The sequence below is a fragment of the Capricornis sumatraensis genome, chromosome 21 (assembly GCF_032405125.1).
Source record: "Capricornis sumatraensis isolate serow.1 chromosome 21, serow.2, whole genome shotgun sequence".
Taxonomy (NCBI): Eukaryota; Metazoa; Chordata; class Mammalia; order Artiodactyla; family Bovidae; genus Capricornis; species Capricornis sumatraensis.
The window spans coordinates 48,047,412-48,070,169 of record NC_091089.1 but is presented as its reverse complement, the minus strand read 5'-3'; the positions used below and the strand labels follow the sequence as shown (position 1 = coordinate 48,070,169).

The following is a 22,758-nucleotide window of genomic DNA, read 5'->3' as shown; positions in this document are numbered from 1 at the left end:
ATGCTTGTCTCTTGAGAATTGGCTTTTGAGTGATGAGCAACTGGACTTGGGTTTAGAAAAAAATCAGGGTGTTGTTCATTAGAAAATTACTAGATGGCTAATCAGAGTTGGGATTGAAAAACTCTTGTAACATCTGTTTGCTTTTTTTTTTTTTTTTAGCTAAAAACATGCCTAGAAGGCCAGATATTATATGGGAAGATGGTTCCTTGTGTTTTCAAGAACAGCATGTCTGGGCCGTGGTCATATTGGTGTGGTCGTCTGGATGAGCAGCTAGACCTGTATCCACAGAGGAGCCCCTGGGCAGGTGGTGCCCTGGCATGTGCAGGTTTTGGTGGTAAAGCCATCACGTGGTGGCTGATGGGGGAGGGCCCCGACGTGTCAAGCTTCCGTGTGTCTCAGTGAGTGTCTATGAATGAGAAAGGATGTCCAGAGTCCAGTATCTTGTGGGCACTTGCACACGTGCCCTGAAGTTTGGGAAAAGATCCTGGGCACATAAGCTTCCGCAGTGGCTGAGATTGGGTCTGTGTTTCGAAGCTTGGCCAGAGGGACTTGAGCTAGGAAAACGTGGGAGGGGCTCCAGGCCTGCTGGGGGGCACTGGGTTCATCCTCCCCTTGTTTATATTTCTTGGTGAAACAGGTCTTCCCATGTCCTCTGAGGCCTCCTCCTGGGGTGCTGAGGAGGGAGGTCTTGTGGCGGTAGGGCCCTCACCCCACATCCAGATAGGATTCTAGCGGGGAACCCTCTGGGCTCAGTCCCCCCTTAACCTAGGACAGAGAACAGGACAGGACTTGGACATTGCTATGCAGGGGACAGCGGGCCAGGCAGAGTTCTGGACAGAGGCAGTGGCTGGGCTATCTGGTCCCCAGCCAGCCGCAGCCTCCAGCAGGCTCTCCCATCACCAAAGAGCAGGGGAGCTTGCAGAGGCTCAAAATCCTTCCCTCTCTCTAACATCGACCACTGTTTCCCCAAACTCGAAGCTCTAATGATGACTGTCAAAATGACAAGACATTCTCACCATCATCATAATACATTCAAAATTAGCCAGAAGAGCATTTCTCAAAGAATAATCACCAAGCATTGAATTTGTCTTTCCTGGAACTTTGGGGGTTCCAAAGTATTTGTACAATATTTTCCATTTAATTTTTTTTCCCACAAAATTCCTAGTTATCTTTTCTATGGAAACTGTGGTTTGGAGTTTGCAAAGTATCTCAGACTTTCCCTTTCTACCATCATCCCCCTTAGCCATGCCAGTTAGAGCTGTTTTGACTTGAAAAGATACTGATTGGGTGAATATTGTGAAAGGAAAGTGTGAGGGTCTGAACTGCCAACATGGCCCGTTTCTCACCTTTGGCTCACGAACGTACACACGCGTACACACACACACACACACACATACACACACACACGAACATCAACAAGCATGGGGCTAACGTGAACATGTCTCTTCCTAGGTAATACGTCTTGGGCAAATGCAGGGCTCTTTCTTCCATGCCATCCTGCTGTCTCCATGAACTGTCAGAGAAACTTGGCACCATTATTTCTGACACAAAGTCCCTTCAACAAGCCCAAGTGGCTTTGTGGTTAGATGATAGACTGCTAATAACAAATTTCAGAGTGAGCGCTAGTCCGCAGAGTCATTTAGTGTAACAGAGTAGAGGACCTCAGAGAAAATGTGCCCAGTTTAAGAAAGAAGGCTGATGGGCACGTTTCTCCAGGCTGCCTTAAAGCTTTTAGTGTAGTTTTTTTTTTTTTCCTCAATCTATCTTGGCAGACTTCCAGAGGCCAGCATTATATACAGAATGCTTACCAAAAGCTTAAAAAGCTCTGTTAGATGTTTCTTAGTGGAGGAACACCTGTGCTTTAAAGTCGGTGATGCCCCAGAGAGCAAGGGGAACCCGCTCCCCAGCCTGGAGCAGAGACTTCTCCAGCCAACAGACGGCAGTGTGGTGTGCATGTCATCAATGATTCAAAGATATTGAATGAGAAGAAAAACACGACGTAGCTTGGATTGAACTGGAGTAAAGGCTCAAAAAGGCTCAAAAACAAAACAACAAAAAAAGATAAAAGAACCCAAATCTAGAAGTCAGGAGGCTTCTTTTGACTTTACCCCTCACTCATTAGCTGCATGACCTCAGGCAGTCTCTTAACCCGGCCTTGGTCTCTCTCTCAGGCTCTGACAGGACAGAGTAGGGCCAGAAATGGCCCTTTTAGCTCTTAAAAAGAGAAAAGCAAAAGCTGGTGGCTAATGTGATGTTGTAGGTAGAGTGCCTTGCACTGAATAATTGGTAATAGGTATTAATATAACTGGATGTTTCTGACATGCAAATTAACTAAATGCCACTTTAACACTGAGTGTGGGTAGGCGCTGCCTTTCCACCTTCCACAATACCTACCAACGGCACTTGGATCTCTGACCAGGTGATGTTGGGCACGGAGGAGACCGGCTGCAGCAGCGTCGCGGGGAAGAAGAGGTTGTAGTGGCCCGTGGCCGCCAGGTACAGGGTCACGGCGATGTTGAAGGGCAGTGTGAAGACTGGGAGGTCCCACTTGCTGAAGATGGTGCCCAGGGCACTGGAGAGGATGGGGCTGACGGCAGAAGCACAGGAAATGCTGTTCATGATGTCCTCTGGCCCTGGCGCTAGACTGAGTGGGACAAGCGGGCTCCCTGAGCCTTCTTGGGGAAAAACAGCTGGTTGGCTCCCTCTCCCAGCCTGACTGGCTCTGGGCAGCCCCCTTCCTGGGCCTCCTTCCTCTGCCCCACACAGCAACAGGGCGGGTGCCCAGATTCAGCTTCAGAAGCAGGTCTTTTGGAGAGAGTCCTAAGGCAAGGGAGTCACAGAACTTCCTTGAAGGGCCTTAGGCCTCCCTCTGGAAGGGTGAGCAGAGAGAACAGACCAGCGAAGGGGAAACCCATTCATGCATTCAACAAATGTTTGCGGAGGAGCTGAGGGCGATCCTGGCAGGAGTAACCTTTGGTTTCTGCAGGGGAGGGAGGAGCTGGGGTCTGGCCCCCTGAGGGCTCTGGGCAGTGCCTGGGCCTGCAGTCCTCCCTGGGAGGTTGTCCTGGTTGGGGCATGGGGTCCGAGGACAGGGCAGCACTGGGGAGGAGGGATGAGAAGTTTTCTGGAGAGTGACAGGACCCCATGGCTCTAAACCCTCTGTGGACCTCAGCTCCCTTCCCTGTGCTCTGGTTGGGTAGGGCCAGGGGCTCTTTCAGATCTCAAAAAAGAAGAGTAAAGGGACATAGCTAATGAAACCCCTCACTGTCCCCTGGACAACACGCAGCACAGAGGTGCTATCGCTGTGCAGTGTCAGTAATTACTTTTAGACGGTATTTCTGATGTGATGATATTTCTAAGGAAATGCTGCTTTGAACTCCTGTTTAGATGGTCACAGAGTTAGGTAGAAAGGTGGGAAGCCCTTTATCTGCACCCACAGCCTCAGAAACAAACTTACCAAGTCATGGACATCACGATGACCGGGAGTAGAAGCCACCAGAAGTAGTCGCCTTTGTCTGAGAACACGGCCATCAGCAGCCCCACCAGCACCCCGTTATAGCCGTGAAGTCCAGCTGCAATGGCGGACCTAGGGGGGGAGGGCTACTGAAGGGGGGGTCCCCTGCAGCCTAAAGCAGGGCATGGCCCCCCGATTATCCTCCTGAGCCAGGCTTTTCTCAGCTGGAGCCTCACCACACACACTTTCCGATCATCAACTCTTCACCGTCCCCTGGACAACGTGCAGTTTTGTAACCAGGGGATGGTTGTTTTAGTTATGAGTGACCTTGTCTGAGGAGTTTCTGAGCCGTGAGCCAAGCAGTGAGGATGGGAAGCTGGTGGAGGGTCCCCTCAGGGAGCTACCTCTGGTCTCATGCCGGGACCCTGGGTTTCCTGGGACTCACTTGTCCTGACTCAGGATGAGGGCTGTCAGGGTGGACACTACGGTGCCCAGGCAGCCTGAGATGGCCCACCAGGGGTTCTGGATGAAGAGGCCGAGGACGATGAGGGTGCCGCTGAGGGGGTTGTTCACAAACATCACCTGGGACGTGCCCCGGAGCACCCAGTCGAGGAACTGGAACACCGGGGATTTGTCTGAAAATGGAATGGGTCAGGGAGTCAGTCAAGGCTCAGTTGTGCCAGGCGAGGCCCCAGCAGGTGAGAGGGTGAGAGAAGCTGGCATCCAAGGTGGGTTCAGCCCCCTGCTGTCACCTGCCACAGAGCGAGGTAAGGAAAGAACCCGAGAGCATCTGGCTGCCCAGAAAACCCTTCACCCCATCTCGAGCTGGCTCGGGTCTGTAGGTTGTTGTTCAAGCAGTGGGTACCCTGGAGAATGGCCTGAGTTTTCAGGAGGACGGATCCAGGCACCAAGCCTCTGGCCTGAGCTCTGGGAGACTGCTGATGGGAACCTGTCAGAAGGGTAGACACAGCTCTCCCATAAGCCATTTCTAGGTGGGCATTTTCCTAGTAAGCTGGCTCTAGAATTCCAGTACTAAAAAGTGACATTCTGAGGGGGTATTGGCAAGAGCATGACTGTTATGTTCAGAGGTGAGAGCTTGCACATCTACCGGTGTTGGCATTGACATTCTGCGATTCCATATGCCTGTTGTAACAGGGAAACTCCTATCCATGGAAACAGGACTCCATTTCATCTACAGAGATCTGAGCAGCGTGTTTCCTAGAGGACGGCCAGAGGGGACATTTTCAGGGGTGGGAGCAGGGGCTGCTCTCGTGGAGCATTTACCTTTAAGACCCTCTCCACACTCCTTCATCTCTCCAGTGATGTAACCCAGGGCTTTGCGGACCCTCTTCCCAATAGCAGCCAGGGAGCTCCGAATCCAGGAAGTCTTGGAGATGCCCGTTTCCACCTTTATCTCGGAGCTGTCCTCCATGGTCTCCAGAGGCTGTCCAGGGACAAGAGACGGGCAGGAAGCCCCACATTCTGAGCTTTTCACACAGGGGGCAAGCTAAGATTTGCATTTGATATTTAGTGAAATTGCTATTTAAGCATCTTTGTTTCTGTAGACTAGATTATCTTTTGTTTCGTTTGACACGTTACTTCATTTAATATAGGCAACAACCTTGTACCGTCGACATCTGTATCATTTACAAATTCAATTAACTGTGGATTAAAAATATTTGAAAAAAATTTCCAGAAAGTTCCAAAAAGGAAAACTTGAATTTGCTGCACACTGGCAACTTTTTATTAATATGTATCATTTACATTGTATTTACAGCTGTTTACACAGCATTTTCATTGTATTAATATTAAGTATTATAAGTAATCTAGTGATGAATTAAAATGTATCAGAGGATGTGCATAGGTTATATGCAAATATTAATACTATGCCATTTTATGTAAAAGACTTGAACATCCACAGATTTTGGTACCCTTCAGGGATCTTGGAACCAATCCCCCATGACTGTAGTGTAATAAGACACTAGCTTTAGCCTCATTCTGTGGATGAGGTCTCAGGTGTGGATAGAGAGGTTAGGTTCTCACTTATAAAGGTCAAGGTCAAACGATATAATTTGGATTTACCCACAAATTTTTAGATTATTTTTTTTAAAAAATATTACTTCTAGTATACCACACTCTTTGCAGCACCTCCCCAAACTTCAATATGTCTAGGCTTTAAAATTTAACTATCCATAAAATTAAACAAGTAGAGATTCTGTTTTGAAAATTAGCACCAACTTATTTCCTAAATACCTGAATGCTGGATCCAGAAGGACAAACACAACATAATCCAATAAAAGAAGCAGCAAATTTTATCAAGTAAACGGAAAAATAGACATCTTTATCCACATGATTATGTTTCTGGAAATATGAATTCAAGAAAAGACATCCAGAAGATATCTTTTCCGAGCCTGGTTTTTCAACTCTGCGGCAAGCACTGGGATGCGGGTGCCACCCCTGATTCAGGCCACTCTGTACTCACCAGCAACTCGACTGTGGGCTTCCGGTATAGGCGGGGAGAAGGGACTTTGGGGTGCCTCTCCTGCTGCTCACCTTTACCAAACACTGGAGTCGGAAGGAGAGAGTACCATCAGTTAGGACCTCTACCCTGGCACCTTTGTGGCAAGTTTCCTGCCAGGCTTAAGTTGGAATGCTCAGCACTTCCTGGCCCACTGAGGATGGCCTGGGCTTGTCTCCTTGTACAGGAAGGCCCCCTCCTCTGCTACTGCAAACACCCATGGGCAAGCTCTTTGGAGGAAAAAAAATGCACATCTTGATGTAAACAGGACATTTTACAGGAATTTAGGGGATTCAGAGGCTCGGCTGACTTTTAGTAAAGAGGCTCTGATTTTACTCAACTCCTGTGTTTTGTAGGTAAGCAAACAGAGCTACTCGTGAGCCCTGAAGCCAGGGTTCTTTCCCTACGTGACACAAAGACTGGTATTTATAAGGTATTGTTGCTCATAAAGCATTAAGCTGCCCAAACCATCCAAGGTCTGTGTTCAAATTTTACTACAACTCTTCCCAGCTGGATGACCTAAGTTGTTTTGGTCTTTTTAGGATCATGTCTCAGAATTTTAGATATTTAAGCAGCAGTGGCTGGTTGGATTAAGACAAGGGATACCCATGTTGTTAACTCAAAACAGATTTTGGCATGTCCTTGTTATTCTAGAAAACTCATTTGTTTTCATTATTATGAGATAATCTATTTGTAAAGATGAGGAATGTCAGATGTGTTTCGGTATCATGAAAGGCCTTTGGAAGTTTTGCTGTTGATGCTCTGGTGTCCTCTTGTGGTCAAGTGTGAGAATGGCAGTCTGAGCTCTAGGTGCCGAGAATCTTTACACAATCGGCCATTCAGTCCGCATTAACGAGATTTCAGGGCACTTAGACACTAGAAGAGATGCACCAATGGCCCTGTGACCCCTCGTTTGAAGGAGCAGGAACTGCAAATACCAGTGTGGTGGTTGGAAAGTTACACTACGTGGGAGAAACAAATTAAGGGAGTTTGAAAGGAAGAGCAGGAAGCAAAGAGGATACTCTAGACTCTGAGGCCAGTGTGTGTGATATCCTGAGAGATTCTCTGCTTCTGTCTGAAACGCCAGCTCTTCAGCAGCTCCTACTAACCCTTCTCCCAGTCTCTGCAGTGCATGGCTCTCTGCCAGGCCCTCCCTTACCGCAGCCCTCCAGCACCATCCTAAGAAGATGTTTGTAGGGAGAGTGTTAACTTTTGGAAGCAAACTATGCTCTCTTCCTTGGGATGCCCTGGGGGCTCTGTCAAACTTCTGGCCCAAAGGGGTCCTCTCTGGGGGGCACAATTAGGCCTTCATGAGACTGCTCCCACCTTGCATCTGATTGAAGACCCTCCTATCCCTCGCTTGCCTCCTCCCTGTTTGCCCCAACCTGCCCCCCGCCCCCAGCATCCAGGTTTCTGGCTTCCCTGACTGTTTGCCTGCCCTCTGGACCTCCTCTTGGCCTTTGGGAGCCCCTCCTCTTACAGCTGTAGGAGAGAACTTTTTATCTCTAGCAGCGTGACCATCGTGACCACATTGTGGTTGTGATTTGCAGGGCTTTTTTGGTCACTTTAAATGTGATGTTTTATTTAATTTTAATTTATTTTCTTGTATTTTGGCTATACCTGCTGATGGCCTGCAGACCAGTTTTCCAACCATGGACTGAACCTAGGCCACTGCAGTGGAAGCACCAAATCCTAACCATCAGGCTACCAGGCAACTGCCTTACGGAGAGCTGTTCAAGCTTCTTCTGCCACCTCGGCTGCCTCCCAGATGAACTAGAGTAGCGTTTCTGGGCATGGGATGTGGGTGGTTCCAATGTGCCATCAAGTTTGCAACCCTCCTGGCCAAGACTGACAAAGCCTGTCTCAGTTCTGGTCTCCCCATTTTTTGCTGAGACTCTGAGACCCATGGCTGAAGTCAGAGGTTGGGGGATGACAAGGATGAACCTCACCCTCACGGATTTCCCTACTGCCTGTGACAGAGGTGATGCCAGGGTTCCCATTTTAGAAATGGAAAGGTCAAGGCCCCCTGGGAGCCATGGGGGGAGCACGCACCTTTGCTCCTTCTGTGGATGGACGACCACTCGATATGGAACACGTTCCTGGGCTTGGGGAGCACGGCCTCCGAGCCCTCATCCGCCTTGGGGCTCGTCGAGGGTGGCTCTGCCTCAGTGTTGCCTAGCCAGGGGCAAAACGAGACAGGTCAGTGTCCCACCCTGGTCCACCCCTAGAGGCAAGCAGAGAGTGCTGGGAAATTCATGCAGAGCGGGAGGAGCAGTGCAGTCCGACCGGCAGTAGTGATTGCATTAGTGTCTACGGAAAAAGCCCTCTTTCCCACTCTTCCTGCTAAAACTTCCACTTCCTTTACTCACAGAAGCCACATCAGAGATACCTGGCAGTGTCAGGATACGGATAGGCCAGCCTGCCTTGTTCCCCCAGGAAGGCACTGCTCTAAGCCTCCTTCACTGGGCTTCAGACTGGTGTGAATGATGGACCTTAGGCCACTGCCCATTCCCGTCCTTCAGCCAGTGCCCTGGTCTCCATCTGCTGCAGAGAGAGTGTGTGTGGGGGAGGGTCCTCAGTGCTCCCTGCACATAAGAGGCACCTGAGTGCTTAAAATATGTCTGACTCCCATCCCAGACCAATTTTAAAAGTCAGAATTTTAAAGTCAATGGTGTTTAAAAGATGACCCTAATGTGCAGTTGGAGCTGAGAACCTCTCATCTAGAGTCTTGCTACTCAAAGTGTGGTCCCCGGACCAGTGCCATCAGCCTTCTCTGGGAGCTTGTTAAAAATGCAGAACCTGAGCTTCCACCCAGACTGATGAAATCAGAATCTACAGTCCAACAAGATTCCCCGGGTGCTTTCTGGGCACATTGGTTTGCTCTGTGGGAGGTAAGAGTCCTGGAGCTGTGTTCAGCTACCAGAAACCCGCAGTGAAAATAGAGTAACTTATCACCTGGGCAGCGTTTCTCAAAGTGGGGTCTGAGAATTGACAGCATCAGATCACCTGATGGCTTGTTATGAAGCATGCCCCACGCTGATTAATTTGGGTACTTGGTGGTCCCCAAGGTATGCAGTTTTGGGACTTTCTGCTTGTGGTTCCAGTGAACTCTGGAGTTAGCTGATCAAATGGCTACCTGGAATAGTGGAGAGCTCTTGAGCTGTCTTTCCATTTGGATACTTTGGGGCATTGTTATCTCCGAAAGATGGAAAACTTAGGCTCTGGTGATTTCTGAACCACTCTACAGTGAGTCACATGGCCCTCAGCCCTCAGTTCTTTCCTCTGCATCTTTGCTGCACAGCGTCAGCTTTGTGGACTGGCTTCACGGACATCCAAGGGTGCTTGTTAGAAATGCAGACTCTCAGGTCCCATCTCAGACCCACTGAACGGGAATAAGTTTGTTTTTTTAAACAAGATCTCCAACTGACTTGCGTGCAAATGAAAGTTTGAGAAAACTGGTCTAGATCACGTTGCTCATGTAGAAAGAGCTCAGCAAAGCTGAGAATATAGCATCACCAACCAGAGCATGGGGCACATGTATGAGCAAGGAAAGGGGTTTGTCTATAGTTTCAGACTGAAAGTTCAAACATGGAACTTCAAACACGCCCCTCTCCTCTAGGCTCGGGATGGGAAAAATCTATTTCACTCAGCATCCTGCCTGTGGGTCACCATGGAGCCTTAACTTCAGAGGCTGGAGAAGCTCTGGTACATCAGACACAAGTGAATAAGGCACCTCTGCAGGTAGGTGCTGTGCAGGAGGGTGGGGACCCAGAGGGTATCATTGCATCATCTGACAAAGCAGGGCATTCTTCCATAGCCAGTCTACAGGGCACATCCGCCAGGCTGGAAGGGCACCTCTGCCCGCCCAATGCTTTTCATCCCTCATATGCCAAGTGTCAGCCACCCTAGTCACCCTCTGCATAGAGAAATATATTGACCTTATTTAGCATCAGAGACTCAGAATTGCATGGATCTTCAAAATCACAGTCTACTTCCCAAGTCCAGAGAAATTGCATTACTGCCCCCCGACCCCTCCCAGATCATGTAATTAATTATGGCGTAGCCGGGAGTTGCACCCAGGTTTCCTGGCTCCCAGTTTGCTGATCTACAGAAAAACTGTCCCCCCTTTCCTGCCCTGGCCCTTTGCTTTCAGTTCTTATCAGTAGACTGCGCTGCCTGCTCAGAATCCAGGAAAGTAGGTCAGGGTCCATATTACCATGCATTCCTAGAACTGATCTCCCAGCCACAAAAACAAAAACAGAGAGTATCTTTCTTTTCCTTGAACCCATGTTCTGTACTTATTTGGGTGATTGGGGAGATGGCTCCAAATGTGGTCTGATACAGTGTTGCTTCTGGTCTCCTGTGGGCAGGACGGGAGTGCAGGCACAGACTGACCCCCCAGGGAGGGTGACCGCTCTTCCAGATGTGCTGGCCAAGAGATGAGGATGGCAGGTGAGAACAAATGCCACAAGGAAGACTGGAGATAAAATAACAAATTTCCCGAGGCTGTGGAAATACTTAAAGCTGAGGTGATAGCAATTTACCACTACCTTTGGGACAGATTCTCAGGACTTTCACAACAGATAAAGGCAATTTCAAGGATATCATGAACACATCTATCAAATGCTCTAGAAAGAAATGTTCCATTGGTGTGGTGGGGAAAAAAGAAAACAATGAGAGTGCTGGCCAGGAGCCAGCATCACTCATTTCTGCGCTGCATTTTGCAAGTCATCAGATTTCATTGACAGTTTCCCCCACTGCAAGCATGGCGGTACTCAGAAGGAGATCTACAGACCCTATAGGACTGGCCTTGCAAACCCAGCTTAAACAGAATGATGACAAGTACTTTGGAGGGTACCTGCTTTTTCATTCTCATGTTGTTACAAAGATGAAACTAATGCTCACAAAATGCTGGGGAGAATTACTTTGCAATGCTGACATCAGGGAGCCGGCTCCTCGGGGAGGCCATGTCCCTGGAATAGCTTGTGCTCTGGGCAGAGTGGGCCCTCATGTCAGGCCAGGGCTGGCAGCTTACACATACCAGCACCCCCTCCTACCTCGTGTTCCTGTCTGTCACCCTCACAGGATCCTTGACAGCCCATTTTTTCCCCTTACAGTGGTTTTTCTTGGCACCTCCAGCACCCAGCATGATCCTGGCATATTGTAGGCACTCAGAAGTATTTGTTGACTATGTTAATGAGGGATAATTACCCTAGATATTTTAATTTCTGACTGGTATAAAGAACCACCATTGGCTGGGTATGAACCACCATTTCAGGGTATGAACTATAAAAGAAATAATATATCTCACTGTAGATGTTAAATGCTTGGTAAATATTGAAAGTGAGAGTCTTACACAGGTTCACGATGGTGATGGCTGAGCTGTGTAGGGATGCGGAAACTGATGGGCAAGAGCTGACTGTTTCCAGCACTGCCTGGAGAGAAGAAAGGGAGTTTATAGATGTGATTGAGTGATGGGCCGCCTGTGACCAACCAATCAGAGGCCCAGAAATCGTTCATGAGTGGATGGAAGAACACAGTTAGTGAGAGAGAATGAAACAGGCCTCTGAAGACCGAGATTTTGCTCCATGTGATTTGTTTTGGTTAGCAAGAGGTTATACCCCGTGGCTGAAAACCGCCAAGCTGCTTGGAAGGTGGGGGCCTGGGTGTTCTAAAGCCCAAGAACAAAATTTTTTCAACGATGACTCACTTTGTGGGTTTATTTCGGCTTTCCCTCTAACATCATGGCACACAAAAAATAGTACTGTGTGGCATAGTGCAGCAAACAGATGGTGATGCTTACGGCCTGATCCTGGGGACTCGGGCCATGCCAGGCCCCCTCTGTTTTCTTCAAGTACCAAGGGCTTTGCTCTCTTGCTCCAACTACACATGTTCTGGGAAGCTCTGTCCTCAAGAATCTGCAGGCAGACCTTAGCAGCTGAGTAACTCCTCGGCATGCCTACCTGGTATAGGGACTGCTGTTACCTCCTTCTCTAACCAGACTTTTAAGTGTCCCAGTGCAGGTAGCATCACACTGGGGTTGTCCAGTTCAGGGGCACAGTCCCTGCCCTCAAGGATTGCCAGCATCTTGTATCTTTAGAGGCAAGAGTCCAACGATGCTACCCTCTCATTGATTCAGAGAAGGAAAGAACAGTCATGAGCCACAATGATTTGCTTAAAAGGCCCCCCCCTTCTTTTTTTTCTGAAGAGTAGTATCCATAGTATCTACGCGTCTACTGATTGCTAACACACAGAAAATGCCATCTGTTCAAATATCAGGGGTAAAAGTCATTTTACAGAAGACCCCACCTGTCAGATACAGTTTTGAAGCTTACTAAAGTTCCTTTGAGGGGAAAAAAAAACAAACCCAAATCGTATATGACATCTTTCAGAAGAGGAAAAATGATCTAGTCTATTCTACTAATAATCAACCTTTACTCCAACAAGTCTCTACCTGTACACTGTCTACAAGCTGTCTTTCTCAGGTTTTGAACAGGTTTTCCTGCCTCCTGGAGGTGGGCCAATGCTGTCCATCTATCTCTAGCAATGCCCAACATATAGAGAATCTGGAACCTACTGTCAAGACCCTTTTGTCATCACTCCACAGATCCCTACGTCTCTTATTTCTCCAGCTTACTGTGGCAGAGACTCCCACATCATGAGGCAACTACACCAGAAGGATATTTTTTGAAGTGACAATTGTATATAATTTGATTTTTTCCTACATCCAGTCCTACAGGATAACACTGGCCACAATTTGGGCACACATTTCCCCATGGAGAAGTTGAGCTTTGTGCTGTGATGTGCAATTTTCCAGGCTACCGTGTGTGTATGTGTGATGCAGACATCTGTGGGTGGTAAATGAGGTGTTATCTTTTTCTGTGAAGTTGTGTTTAGTTGACATTTTCAAAGATCATTCTATTAACTATCAGAGGCATTGAACGTTAACTGGAAAAGGCTTTTCGGCGTATCCAGTCCAGCCCTCTGACCCAGCCCTTCCCCTAGTAGCCATCTCCTCATAGAGGTGCAGAGAAAGGCTTAGAGGAACGGGGAACTTTGGAGTCTCTGTCTCACTCCAGGAAGACATTAATAGCATAAATGAGTTGGTGCCTCTTGCAACCTCGTTTAACCTTATAACAACCTCATGAATGAGGCTGAGGAGAGTGCGAAGGTCAGAGCGCCCCATCTGTAACTGGGGTAACATCTGACTGACCTTCCTCTGAGGGAGATTTCACTCTCCTTCCCCTATTCACACCCAGGCCACACCTCAGAATGGTGTGTCTGTGCTGTTAATTTCCCTCCTTTCAATCCATTCTGTGCTTCAGTTATTAGGCATATCATTACGTGACTCTCTCACTCAACAATCTCTGTGGCTCCCTACTGCCAAGGGTATATTAATGCCTAAACTGCTCAGCCAGGCTTTCCAGCTGTTCCACAATAGGGCTGATTTCATCATCCCACTCATCCTTTGCTGCCCAACACACACCCTGCCTTGGTATTCTGGCCTTGCCTCTGGCCCCCTCTGCCTCTTCTTGCCTAGTTTCTATTCAGCCTTCATCATCTGGTTTATGTTCCGCTTCCTCCACGAAGCCATCCTTGATTTATATGGCCACGTGGATCATTCCGTTTCTTTCCAGAAGGTACTCTAGATCCATCTTTTGAAGTTAGGGCCACGGGGGAGTTTTATACTGATAGTTACAATGTACATGAAAATTTTCCTATCCAATGAAACTACTTTGAACTCTCAGTCTTTAATAACCAAGTGAATTTGGGTCTGTGTGTGTGTTAGTCACTTAGTCGTGCAACCCCATGGACTGTGGCCCACCAGGCTCTTCTGTCCATGGGGTTCTCCAGGCAAGAACACTGGAGTGGGTTGCCATTTCCTTCTCTAGAATTTGGATCTAGGTATTAGCAAACAAAGCAAAACAAAACAAAACTGAGGCCCAGAGAAAAGCAGCTTTCCTGAGGCCAAATAGCTGATTAGTTACAGAGCTATGTTTTAACCTCCTGGTTTTGAGTCTTTACTCCTGCAATATAGATGTGTTACAGACTGTTGGAGCCTTCGCAAATGATATCAATGGACTTGTGATCATTTTATTTAAAAAAATTACAAAGTATTTCATATCCTAAAAGGAGTAACAAAAGTTACCAAAAACAAACAGAAAGAATCCACCCGTGTGCCATTACGTTCGTGTCATCCAGTGACAGGCCAAGGAAATTCTGGGCTGCTGTGTACCTGCTTTTTCTCTTGTGGCAACGTTTCCCTTCTCTGCCGCTTCTTCCCTGCGTTGTCTGTGGCAAACACAGCTATCTGACCATAGACCTCTTTCCCAGTCAGTTTCAACACAGCCTCAGAATCCTTCTTAACACAAATCTCCAGACAAACAATACCAGTTAGATACAGTTGGCACTTGAGAGTAAACTTATTTTTCCCCTCCCCTTTTAAAGGAAAGTGTGGATGCTGTACAAGTCTGAGAGGGTACATGAAGGCAGGCAGACGACTGGCCGTGGGCTCTCCAAGTCTCAGGATTGCCTAACCTCAGCAAGTTCACTGAGGCTCCTATCCTTCAGCGCTAGTTTTGAGGAGATCACATATCATACCAGATTGTTCATTCTCTGATCAGATAAAGTCAGTGTCCTGAGACTTTGTTCCTCATGGCATGGCTACCTATCTTCCAGAAACATCACTCTGTAGCTACATGGAACACGTCTAAAGTTATCTCAGATGCCCATGAAAGAAAAGGCCACTGAGGAGATGGGCTGTGTGAAGATGTTTGTGGATACTGAGATGCTCTAGTTCTCTTGGCATGTCTGTGGAAGGAGCATAGGACCTGAGGTGAGAGGCTAAGGTGCCTCTGGACCAGGCACCTCCACCCTGGAAGCAGCAGGTGAGGACTCTTGGGAACAAGGTTCTCAAACCTACCTCATTAGCATCTCACAGTCAGCTCAACATGGGGCTGCCCTGGGAATCACACTGATGTCAGAGCTGTGTGTTGCAGAGTTGTGGAAAGGATGATAAATATGAAGGCTCATCCAGCGGACAGGTAGGTGGTAAGGGGATTTGAGGCTGATGGGTTAACTTAGATCCATCGCCAGATGTCCAAGAAGAGCTCAGTGTTGTGAGTTAGGACACCTGGGCTTCTGTCCAGGCTCATTTATCACCTGGACAGTTTCCTGTATAAGCCATGGGGTTCCTCATGGGGTTTGAACTATTAATAGAATTATTTAAGAGCTTGTCCAGCTTGAAGCTTCCAGGATCTGAACTCTCCCTGGAGTTCTTAATAAGGTCCTCCATTCCCAGGACTGTCTTTCTGAAGCTCAGCAGAAGAAGGAACAGAGAGATTGACCTTTTTTTTTTTCTGTTTCTTTGAAAAGTCAGATAGAGGCCCCTGTCGGGTAGGGGGTCTGTTGTTCAGTCGGTCAGTCGTGCCTGATTCTTTGCAACTCCATGGACTGTAGCCCACCAGAATCCTCTGTCCATGGGATTTCCCAGGCAAGAATACTAGAGTGGGTTGCCATTTCCTGCTCTAGGGGATCTTCCCAACCTGGGGATCGAACCAGAGTCTCCTGCATTGGCAGGTGGAGTCTTTCCCACTGAGCCACATGGGAAGCCCAGCTGGAGGGTCTCCCTGATTCATTTTTCTCCCCCAGACCTCTTACCTGAGTTCCTTTGGATTTCTTGCACAGGTCTGGAGGAGTCCAGACCACTGGGATTTGGGAAGAAACTTCTTTCCAGTTGGGTGGCGTCTCTGGTCCTCAACTCAGGCGCTGGGCTTCTCCCTAAAACTGAGCCTCTTCAGTTCCCACAGCCCACCAGCTCATCCTCTGGCTGCCTTTCTGTAAATTCCCCTCGCGTTTCCTCACCTTATGCCTGGTGCTTGGCTTCCACTTGAGGAAGGGCACCATGTGGCAGAAGAGGGAGAGAAAAGCAGCGCTCTTCCTGCAGCGGGCTCACTCTTTGACTTTCCTAAACTCCCTGGGGAAGACTGGCCTTGGCCACCATGGTGCCCCCATCAGGCAGGTTTCCTTTAAAGGGGCAGAGCTTGGACTGCCTGGAGGTAGTTTCTCTGTCCTTCCTCAGGCATCACCTTCAATCACCCCTTTCCTTAGAATTCTTGCTCCAGTATATGCCTTTAAGGCAATTACCTAAGTGTCGTCTCCTCAGGGGCCAATTTGCGTTCCCACCTCAATGAACTCCCTTAATCCCCCACACAGGCAGGGCACAGGCTGAGGAATGTTATTGCCATCTGTGTCTTGATGGATATTTCTGCACAGCCTAATTAATACTAGATGCCTTCTTTCTGGTTTTGTGGAAATTTCTAGACCTTTCCTCCTGACTCTGCTGACCAGGTCCTGGTGGGCCCTCTCAGAGTAAGGAGGGCAAAACCTAACCCCTGTCTCCAGAAAGGACTCTGAGCTCTATATATGGAGGGAAGCGGCCCTCCTGGGTCCCAGACAGCCGTGGTGGTGGTGGTGGGGGAGGGGTGGTGTCTGGTGGGCTGGAGTCTGGGGAGGAGGCCCAATCCAAACATGTTCTGTTTGGCTTTGTGAGTCTGAAGGGTCAAGCATCAACTGCGTATCACCCCCACCCCCTCAAGTGACAGGGTGTGAGGTGGCTGCCCAAGTTCAGAAACAGAACTCACACTGAGGATATTAGCTACACCTGAGTAGACAAACTCCCCGCTGACGTCAAACGCCCTTTCCACCAGGCCAGGTGTTTCGGAACTGCCGGAGAGGGGTCCTGATCACAGGGTGAGAGGGCCCTTCTGAGGAAGGAAAGCAAACAGACGAGTGGCAGGGGGGGAGCCCCGCATTCCAGGGAGGGGTGGGGAATGGACTGGAGTTCAGCTCCCGCACAGGGGCCTTCCTCTGGTGTTGAAGTTCAGGGCCTGTGGTCATCTGCTGATGACACGTTCCTTGTCCCCAGCCTGCTGGTCTCTCAGCTCAGGAGGCCCACCTCGTGCCCTCTCTTGCTCTGGCCTCTCCTGAACACTCCTGAACTTCCAGTGCTGCATTCTTCACTTTAGCCCCCTACGCATCCGAAAGTAACAGGGAGATGCTACCCAGGAACAACATGTGACCAATTAGAAAAGACAGGAAATGAGTAGCCAGGAGGGAGGAGCCATCAGGAAATCCACCCACATCTCAGGAGCCAAATGGAGCTTCGTCCTCAGATGAGTGGTGTCTGTCACACACACTAGCTTAGGGAGGGGCAAGCGAGTGCTCCTGGAAAGCAGAAGACTGAGGTGGATGCTTGTTGCCAAAGGGTCCCACCAAAGGCCACAGCTCGATACTGGGAGATCCCCAAGATAATTTATGGGTACCGGTTATTATCTCCTGGTGGGCTTGGTCAATCAGAATTTACTTCGGAACTATCTTCTTCATAATGTTCATGGCTTCAACTCTGCATTGCCAACTTTGTAGGGGCAGGAGCCTGCACTGACCTCTAGGAGCCAGACGTGGGGAAGTCAGATTCCTCCAGGGAAAAGGCTAGAGTTCCTGTGGAATGAATGAAAGCTGAGCTAGAAGCTCCCTGGAGAGTTACTTCCTTTATTCATTCAGTTTCAGCAGCCTGTGGAGGAGAGGCTGGAGGCTCCTAGCTACCAGTTCACAGAGAATAAGAGGACTTTTCTAGCAATGTCCCCCACCTCCCTCCTTGGGGCCTTGGAATTCTAATTCCACTAGGAATAGAAGTGTTTCTTATGGATTCTTCTATTTTCTTTGAATCACAAGAGGCAAGAAAAGCCAAGTAAGTTGAAAAATCTCATATTAAAAAGTGAATGCCTTTTAAAGTTGCCAGATGAGACTGTGGTTTATTGAGTGGAAATCAATAAACCTCACTGAAACTGCCAACTCTTAGCTGGTTTTAGATTATATTAATAGTCCCCAGGCCCTTACAACATTTATGACCCATGGAGACAAAGCTCAAGACTTGTACAGGAAGTACAAACAAACCAGAACACACAGATCTGATGTAGCCACAGATGTAGGCCACAGATGTAAGAAGATTGAGTTTCTTGATGGGCAGATCTTATAGGGTTGACCGGAAGAGGAATCCCTGGACAGAGGAAAGTGATGAAGATGAGAAAGTCAAGGAAAAGGCACAGTTAAATGATGCTGGTCCCTCAGGCTGCATCCACACAAGTAGCCATGTTGAGCATTTTGATAGACTGAGCAAATGGCTAACCAGTCAAGCTCTAGGAAAACCTATAAATGCAGCAACGGTATATTTTTGATATATTTGTCTCCATGTTTATACTTTTTACCACCTTAATGATACCTCCCCCTTATTTCTCTGTAGGAACTCAGGGCCATAGTATCACTGAAACTTGAAGTTGGAAGAGAGGCTGCCACGGTCATCTGGTCTACCCTACCAAAAGCAAGCATCTCTTATAGGTCTCCTGCCCTTGTCCTGAACTCAGAGTTTCACAGGACAACCATTTCTCAGGCAACTTCCATTGTAAAAAGCATCCCTTTCCATTGGTTCAATGTCTGTTTGCTTATCACTCCCATCGAGTGGTCCTTATTCTATGCTCTGAGGTATTGTTGAGTAACAGGACAACTTCTTCCACAGTCATGGCCCTAGGCATTTCTTCTCTTCTCTAAGCTGAATACAACAGTTCCTCATCACCGATGATAGAACAAAGGGCCTCCATATCTCATTCCTCTAGCCTGGCCCCATCTCAGCCAAAGACACTCTCACAATGTGCTACCCATTTTTCTCTTTGTACTCTCGTCTCCTTTTCTCATCCAACCAGTTCTCAGAAATGACTCCTTCAACCTAAGATGCAAGTGATTGATCATGCTTACTATGTTACCTTCCCAAGACTGTTTACTTTGTAACAGGTTCAAAGACTTGAACTGAAGGGACAGCTGGGAGTGTTTGGGCAGGCAGGTAATGACAAGATAAAGAACAAGAGGAGAAGAGGCATAGAAATTTTCCTGAAACCCTTAACATCATGCTTAATCTTCCTAAACAGAAGATTAACCCAACAAGATATTTCATTCACCACTCAAAATCATGAAACTGGCGCTGTGACCTTATGTGGCTCAGGCAGTCTGGGGTGACATCCTCTCAGGTAGGATTACTCACATGGCCAGGCAAATCCCCATAACATGAATTCCTTGAAGGCAGGAAATGGTCTGATTCTTTCCTGGTTTGTTGTCAAGGGGGCCTGAGTGACATATTAAAAAAGTTCATGCAATGTCTTCTGGATGAATGAGTGAATGAGGTCAGAAACACAGTTAAAAGAAAGTGGTACAGTTAAAAGGAAATGATAAAGTTTAAAATAAAAGGATAAGGAAATACCAGAAAGTGGATTCAGCAGTGTCAATGACAGCTGAATTGGAATTTGGTTAAAGGCATTAATGAGCATAACAATGGGCAGTCTGTAGTAGTAAAAGATAAAATTTAAGAATAATCAATGTTAATCATAGTCCATAGGTACCAAACAATGTAGCTCCTAAATATATGAGACATATTTCAGAAATACAAAAAGAGTTTAATAAAACTATACAATTATAGTTGAATTTTAATAAACCCTTTTCAGAATTAAGATTTATAGACTAAAAATAAATAAGTGCATAGAAGAGTTGAATGATGCAGTTAATAAATCAATTTAATACACATTTCCTTCAGATTAAAAAATCTGCATTTTGTATGTTCAAAATCAATCATATACTTGGCTACAAAGAAAAATGCATAACATTTAAAAATAAAGATTGTACCAGCCATATTCTTTGCTCATAATCCTATAAAAGTAGATATGGAAAGCTGAAAAACATCAAAAAGTTTGAAGTGCTGGAAATCAAGAAACACATTCTTCAAAAATTCTTGCCTCAAAGAGAAATAAAATGTAAAAATAACAAACTTTTAAAATTGATGAAAACAGAACACTTTATTCCAAAACCTACAGTACACAGCTAAAGCTGTAACTGAGGGAAATTAATAGACTTAAATGTCTTTGTTGTTAAATGGCAAAGATCTAAAATAAGGGAATTTTATATGAATTTTAAAAACATTAGGAGAAGAGAACATTTAAATAAACCACAAGAAAACAGGAAAAAGAAATAAAAAACAAATCGAAATGAGTAGAAAAAGACAAATAAATTCTAAACTGCTTCTTTGAAAAAAATCAATAAAATGAATGAACCCCTCACAAGCCTAAGGGAAAGAGAAAATTACATAAGATTAGAAATGAAAAAGGAGACAAAGCCGCAGATAACCGGAGAGATACAAATTACCACGAGAACATTGTGAATAATATTCTGGCAATAAAATTTTAAAGCTAAAGAAAATGGATTATTTCCTAGCAAGCTCCCAGTTTGAAGTAGAGATTTTGATGATGTCAGTTATCATAGAAGAGACTGCAGAGATAATTAAAACCGACCATTTAAAAATGCGACAGAACAACACTGTTTCACAGTGATGGTAGAGCTTGTCAGTGTTGTAGGACAGAAGATGAAAATGGGTGGGAGAGATGGCCAGGTCAGAGGAAGGAGGCAGTGGAGAGGGGGAGAAAGGGGTTTGTTAGGGAAAAAAGAGTTTAAAGACAGCACTCCTGCTAAAGCCCGCCCTCCCCAACCCCACACATACATTCTTACTTTCTTGAATTTCAGACAGTAGTAGTTTGTTTCTGTTCAACCATAAATATTTATATTCAACTATCATTTGTACTTCCCTGGTGGCTCAGATGGTAAAGCGTCTGTCTACAATGTGGAAGATCTGGGTTCGATCCCTGTGTCGGGAAGATCCCCTGGAGAAGGAAATGGCAATCCACTCCAGGACTATTGCCTGGAAAATCCCATGGACAGAGGAGCCTGGTAGGCTACAGTCCATGGGGTCGCAAAGAGTCGGACACAACGGAGCGACTTCACTATTCACTATATCATTTGTACATCCAAGAGCTGCTGGTAGTTTGAGATGATACTAGGGAAACAGCTATGACATGTTCCCAGAAACCCTTCTTCCCTCCTGGAGGCCTCCTGGATTGCCCCATGCTGGTGGGGAGAATCTGCAAGGTTAGGGCTCTCGACATGTTCATTCAGGGGCAGGAGAGGGGGAAGCTCTGGTTAAAGTGGGATAAGATAACACCAGGGAGTTAGCTCTCAGGTGCTGGGGGCTATTTGGACTACTTACGAGGACCTCTGGACATCTGTCCATGGCCTGTGGACAGTGGCCTGCGCTGGGCAGAGTTTTCTTAGAGGGTTTTCACTTCTGCCTACCCTCAGCCGTGCCCAAGAGAGATGCCGCTTCTGTTCACCAGCCTGGCTTAATGACTATACTTGTTCTGCTTTTAAGAGGAGATTGTTTGATCACATTTGGAAAATATCGTCAACTTTCAGCATCTTAGCCTCAAAGGATTAAAAAAAAATTATTTTATCATTCCTGTACAACTTCTCTTGGCAAGATAATTCACTGATTAATAATACACTGTCTGTTTTTTCCTTACATCATACTAGCAGATAATGTGTAAAAACACTTGTAAAAACATTTACTCATGCATAAATACCTGGCCATCTTGATCACACTGCATTATAGAGTTTCTGGGGCTGTGCGGCTTTTCCAGATTTGCTGGACATACTTTTTCCTTTTTCAGAATAACTTAGCTTTTATCCATTTTTCTCCGAACAAGTTTGGCAGCTTGCAACACAGTTAACTTTTCATTCTTGTGGGGGAATTAAAGCAGGAACTTGGGAGGGAAAAACAACCCTGATAACTGTGACCCATGTGTTACCTTGTAAATGACAAACCAAGAAGTGGTGTAGGAAGAGAAGGAAGGGGAGAGAGAATCTTGTCCAACTGAGCTGAAAGCATTTTTCATATCCAGATAGTCTTCCTCTCCTGAGAATCCAATAAAAAGCGTGGCTAAAGGACTGTTCCCATCAGATCCAGTGCTTTGGGTGGAGATTCTCAGGGCTTAATGGAGAGAACAGGGGATTTCCTAGGACAATTTGCCCATAAAGAACAAATAGGGTTTCTGGTTCTATCTCCTGCTAGGACATGTGGGGTGCGGGGTCTCCTTCCAAAGGGCGACGGGAGTCCCCTCTGGAAGGCTGTCTGGAAACAAAAAGTCCTCTTCCTCCAAATGGAGGTCATGGGTCACAGTATGGTGGCACAACCTGGCCTGCGTGCTCCCTCCAGCCCTGAGATTCCAGCGCCTCCCTGCTCCTCTTGCCTGGAAACCCTGCACTGAAGGGCTCCAGTTTTCTTCCTCCCGTGGTGGTGAACCTACTGGCAGAGGCAGAACAGCGAGGAGCCAAGAGCGGGTGAGCCTGAGGGGTGGTTCCTAGACACGTGTGTGGACGGAGGGGCCGGTGTAAAACTGCGCCCCCTAGTGCTCATCACTGGGCGTGTCAGTCTCTGAAAGAGCCCCAGGGCAGATCTTCCTGCTTCCTGCCACCCTGATCTCCCTTTCTCGGTGCCCTCGATTTCCTAAGACACTCCGCACTATCGCCCAGCATGTAAATGCCTTGTGGCTTTGTCTGATGTAAAGAATCTGGTGGTGTCCTTTGAGTCTGCCCACTTCCCACCAGCTCCTAAGTCACATATGGGTCTCCAGATCCTGAGCGTTGTTGTCTGGATGGTCTATAGCAGGGACCAGCCAACTACAGCTAGTGGACCAAATCTAGCTGCTTGCTTAATAAAGTCTTATTGGAACACAGCCACCCTCTTTCATTCACATGTTGTCTAAGGCTACTTTGCTCTATGATGACAGGGTTGAGTATTTATTTGTAAGAGATTGTGTAGCCTCCAGAGCTGAAATTTGACACTTTTCAGGACAAG

At 47.1% G+C, this 22,758-nt stretch overlaps 1 protein-coding gene across 2 annotated transcripts in view; it reads right to left on the bottom strand.

Annotated features, from left to right (window-relative positions):
- SLC14A2 (solute carrier family 14 member 2) overlaps positions 1-22,758 on the bottom strand; it is a 65,375-nt gene that overhangs the window by 9,466 nt on the left and 33,151 nt on the right. The window contains exons 10-18 of one of the 2 annotated variants that reach the window (XM_068993570.1): positions 16,546-16,564; positions 11,594-11,600; positions 10,090-10,097; positions 8,025-8,116; positions 5,937-6,019; positions 4,739-4,898; positions 3,900-4,089; positions 3,458-3,586; positions 2,395-2,587 (exon numbers count right to left, since the gene is read on the bottom strand). In XM_068993570.1, the coding sequence (XP_068849671.1) occupies positions 2,395-2,587; positions 3,458-3,586; positions 3,900-4,089; positions 4,739-4,898; positions 5,937-6,019; positions 8,025-8,116; positions 10,090-10,097; positions 11,594-11,600; positions 16,546-16,564 (881 nt within the window). Of the gene's footprint in view, positions 1-2,394; positions 2,588-3,457; positions 3,587-3,899; positions 4,090-4,738; positions 4,899-5,936; positions 6,020-8,024; positions 8,148-10,089; positions 10,098-11,593; positions 11,601-16,545; positions 16,565-22,758 lie in introns of both variants that reach the window. The other variant, XM_068993571.1, reaches the window with a different exon arrangement.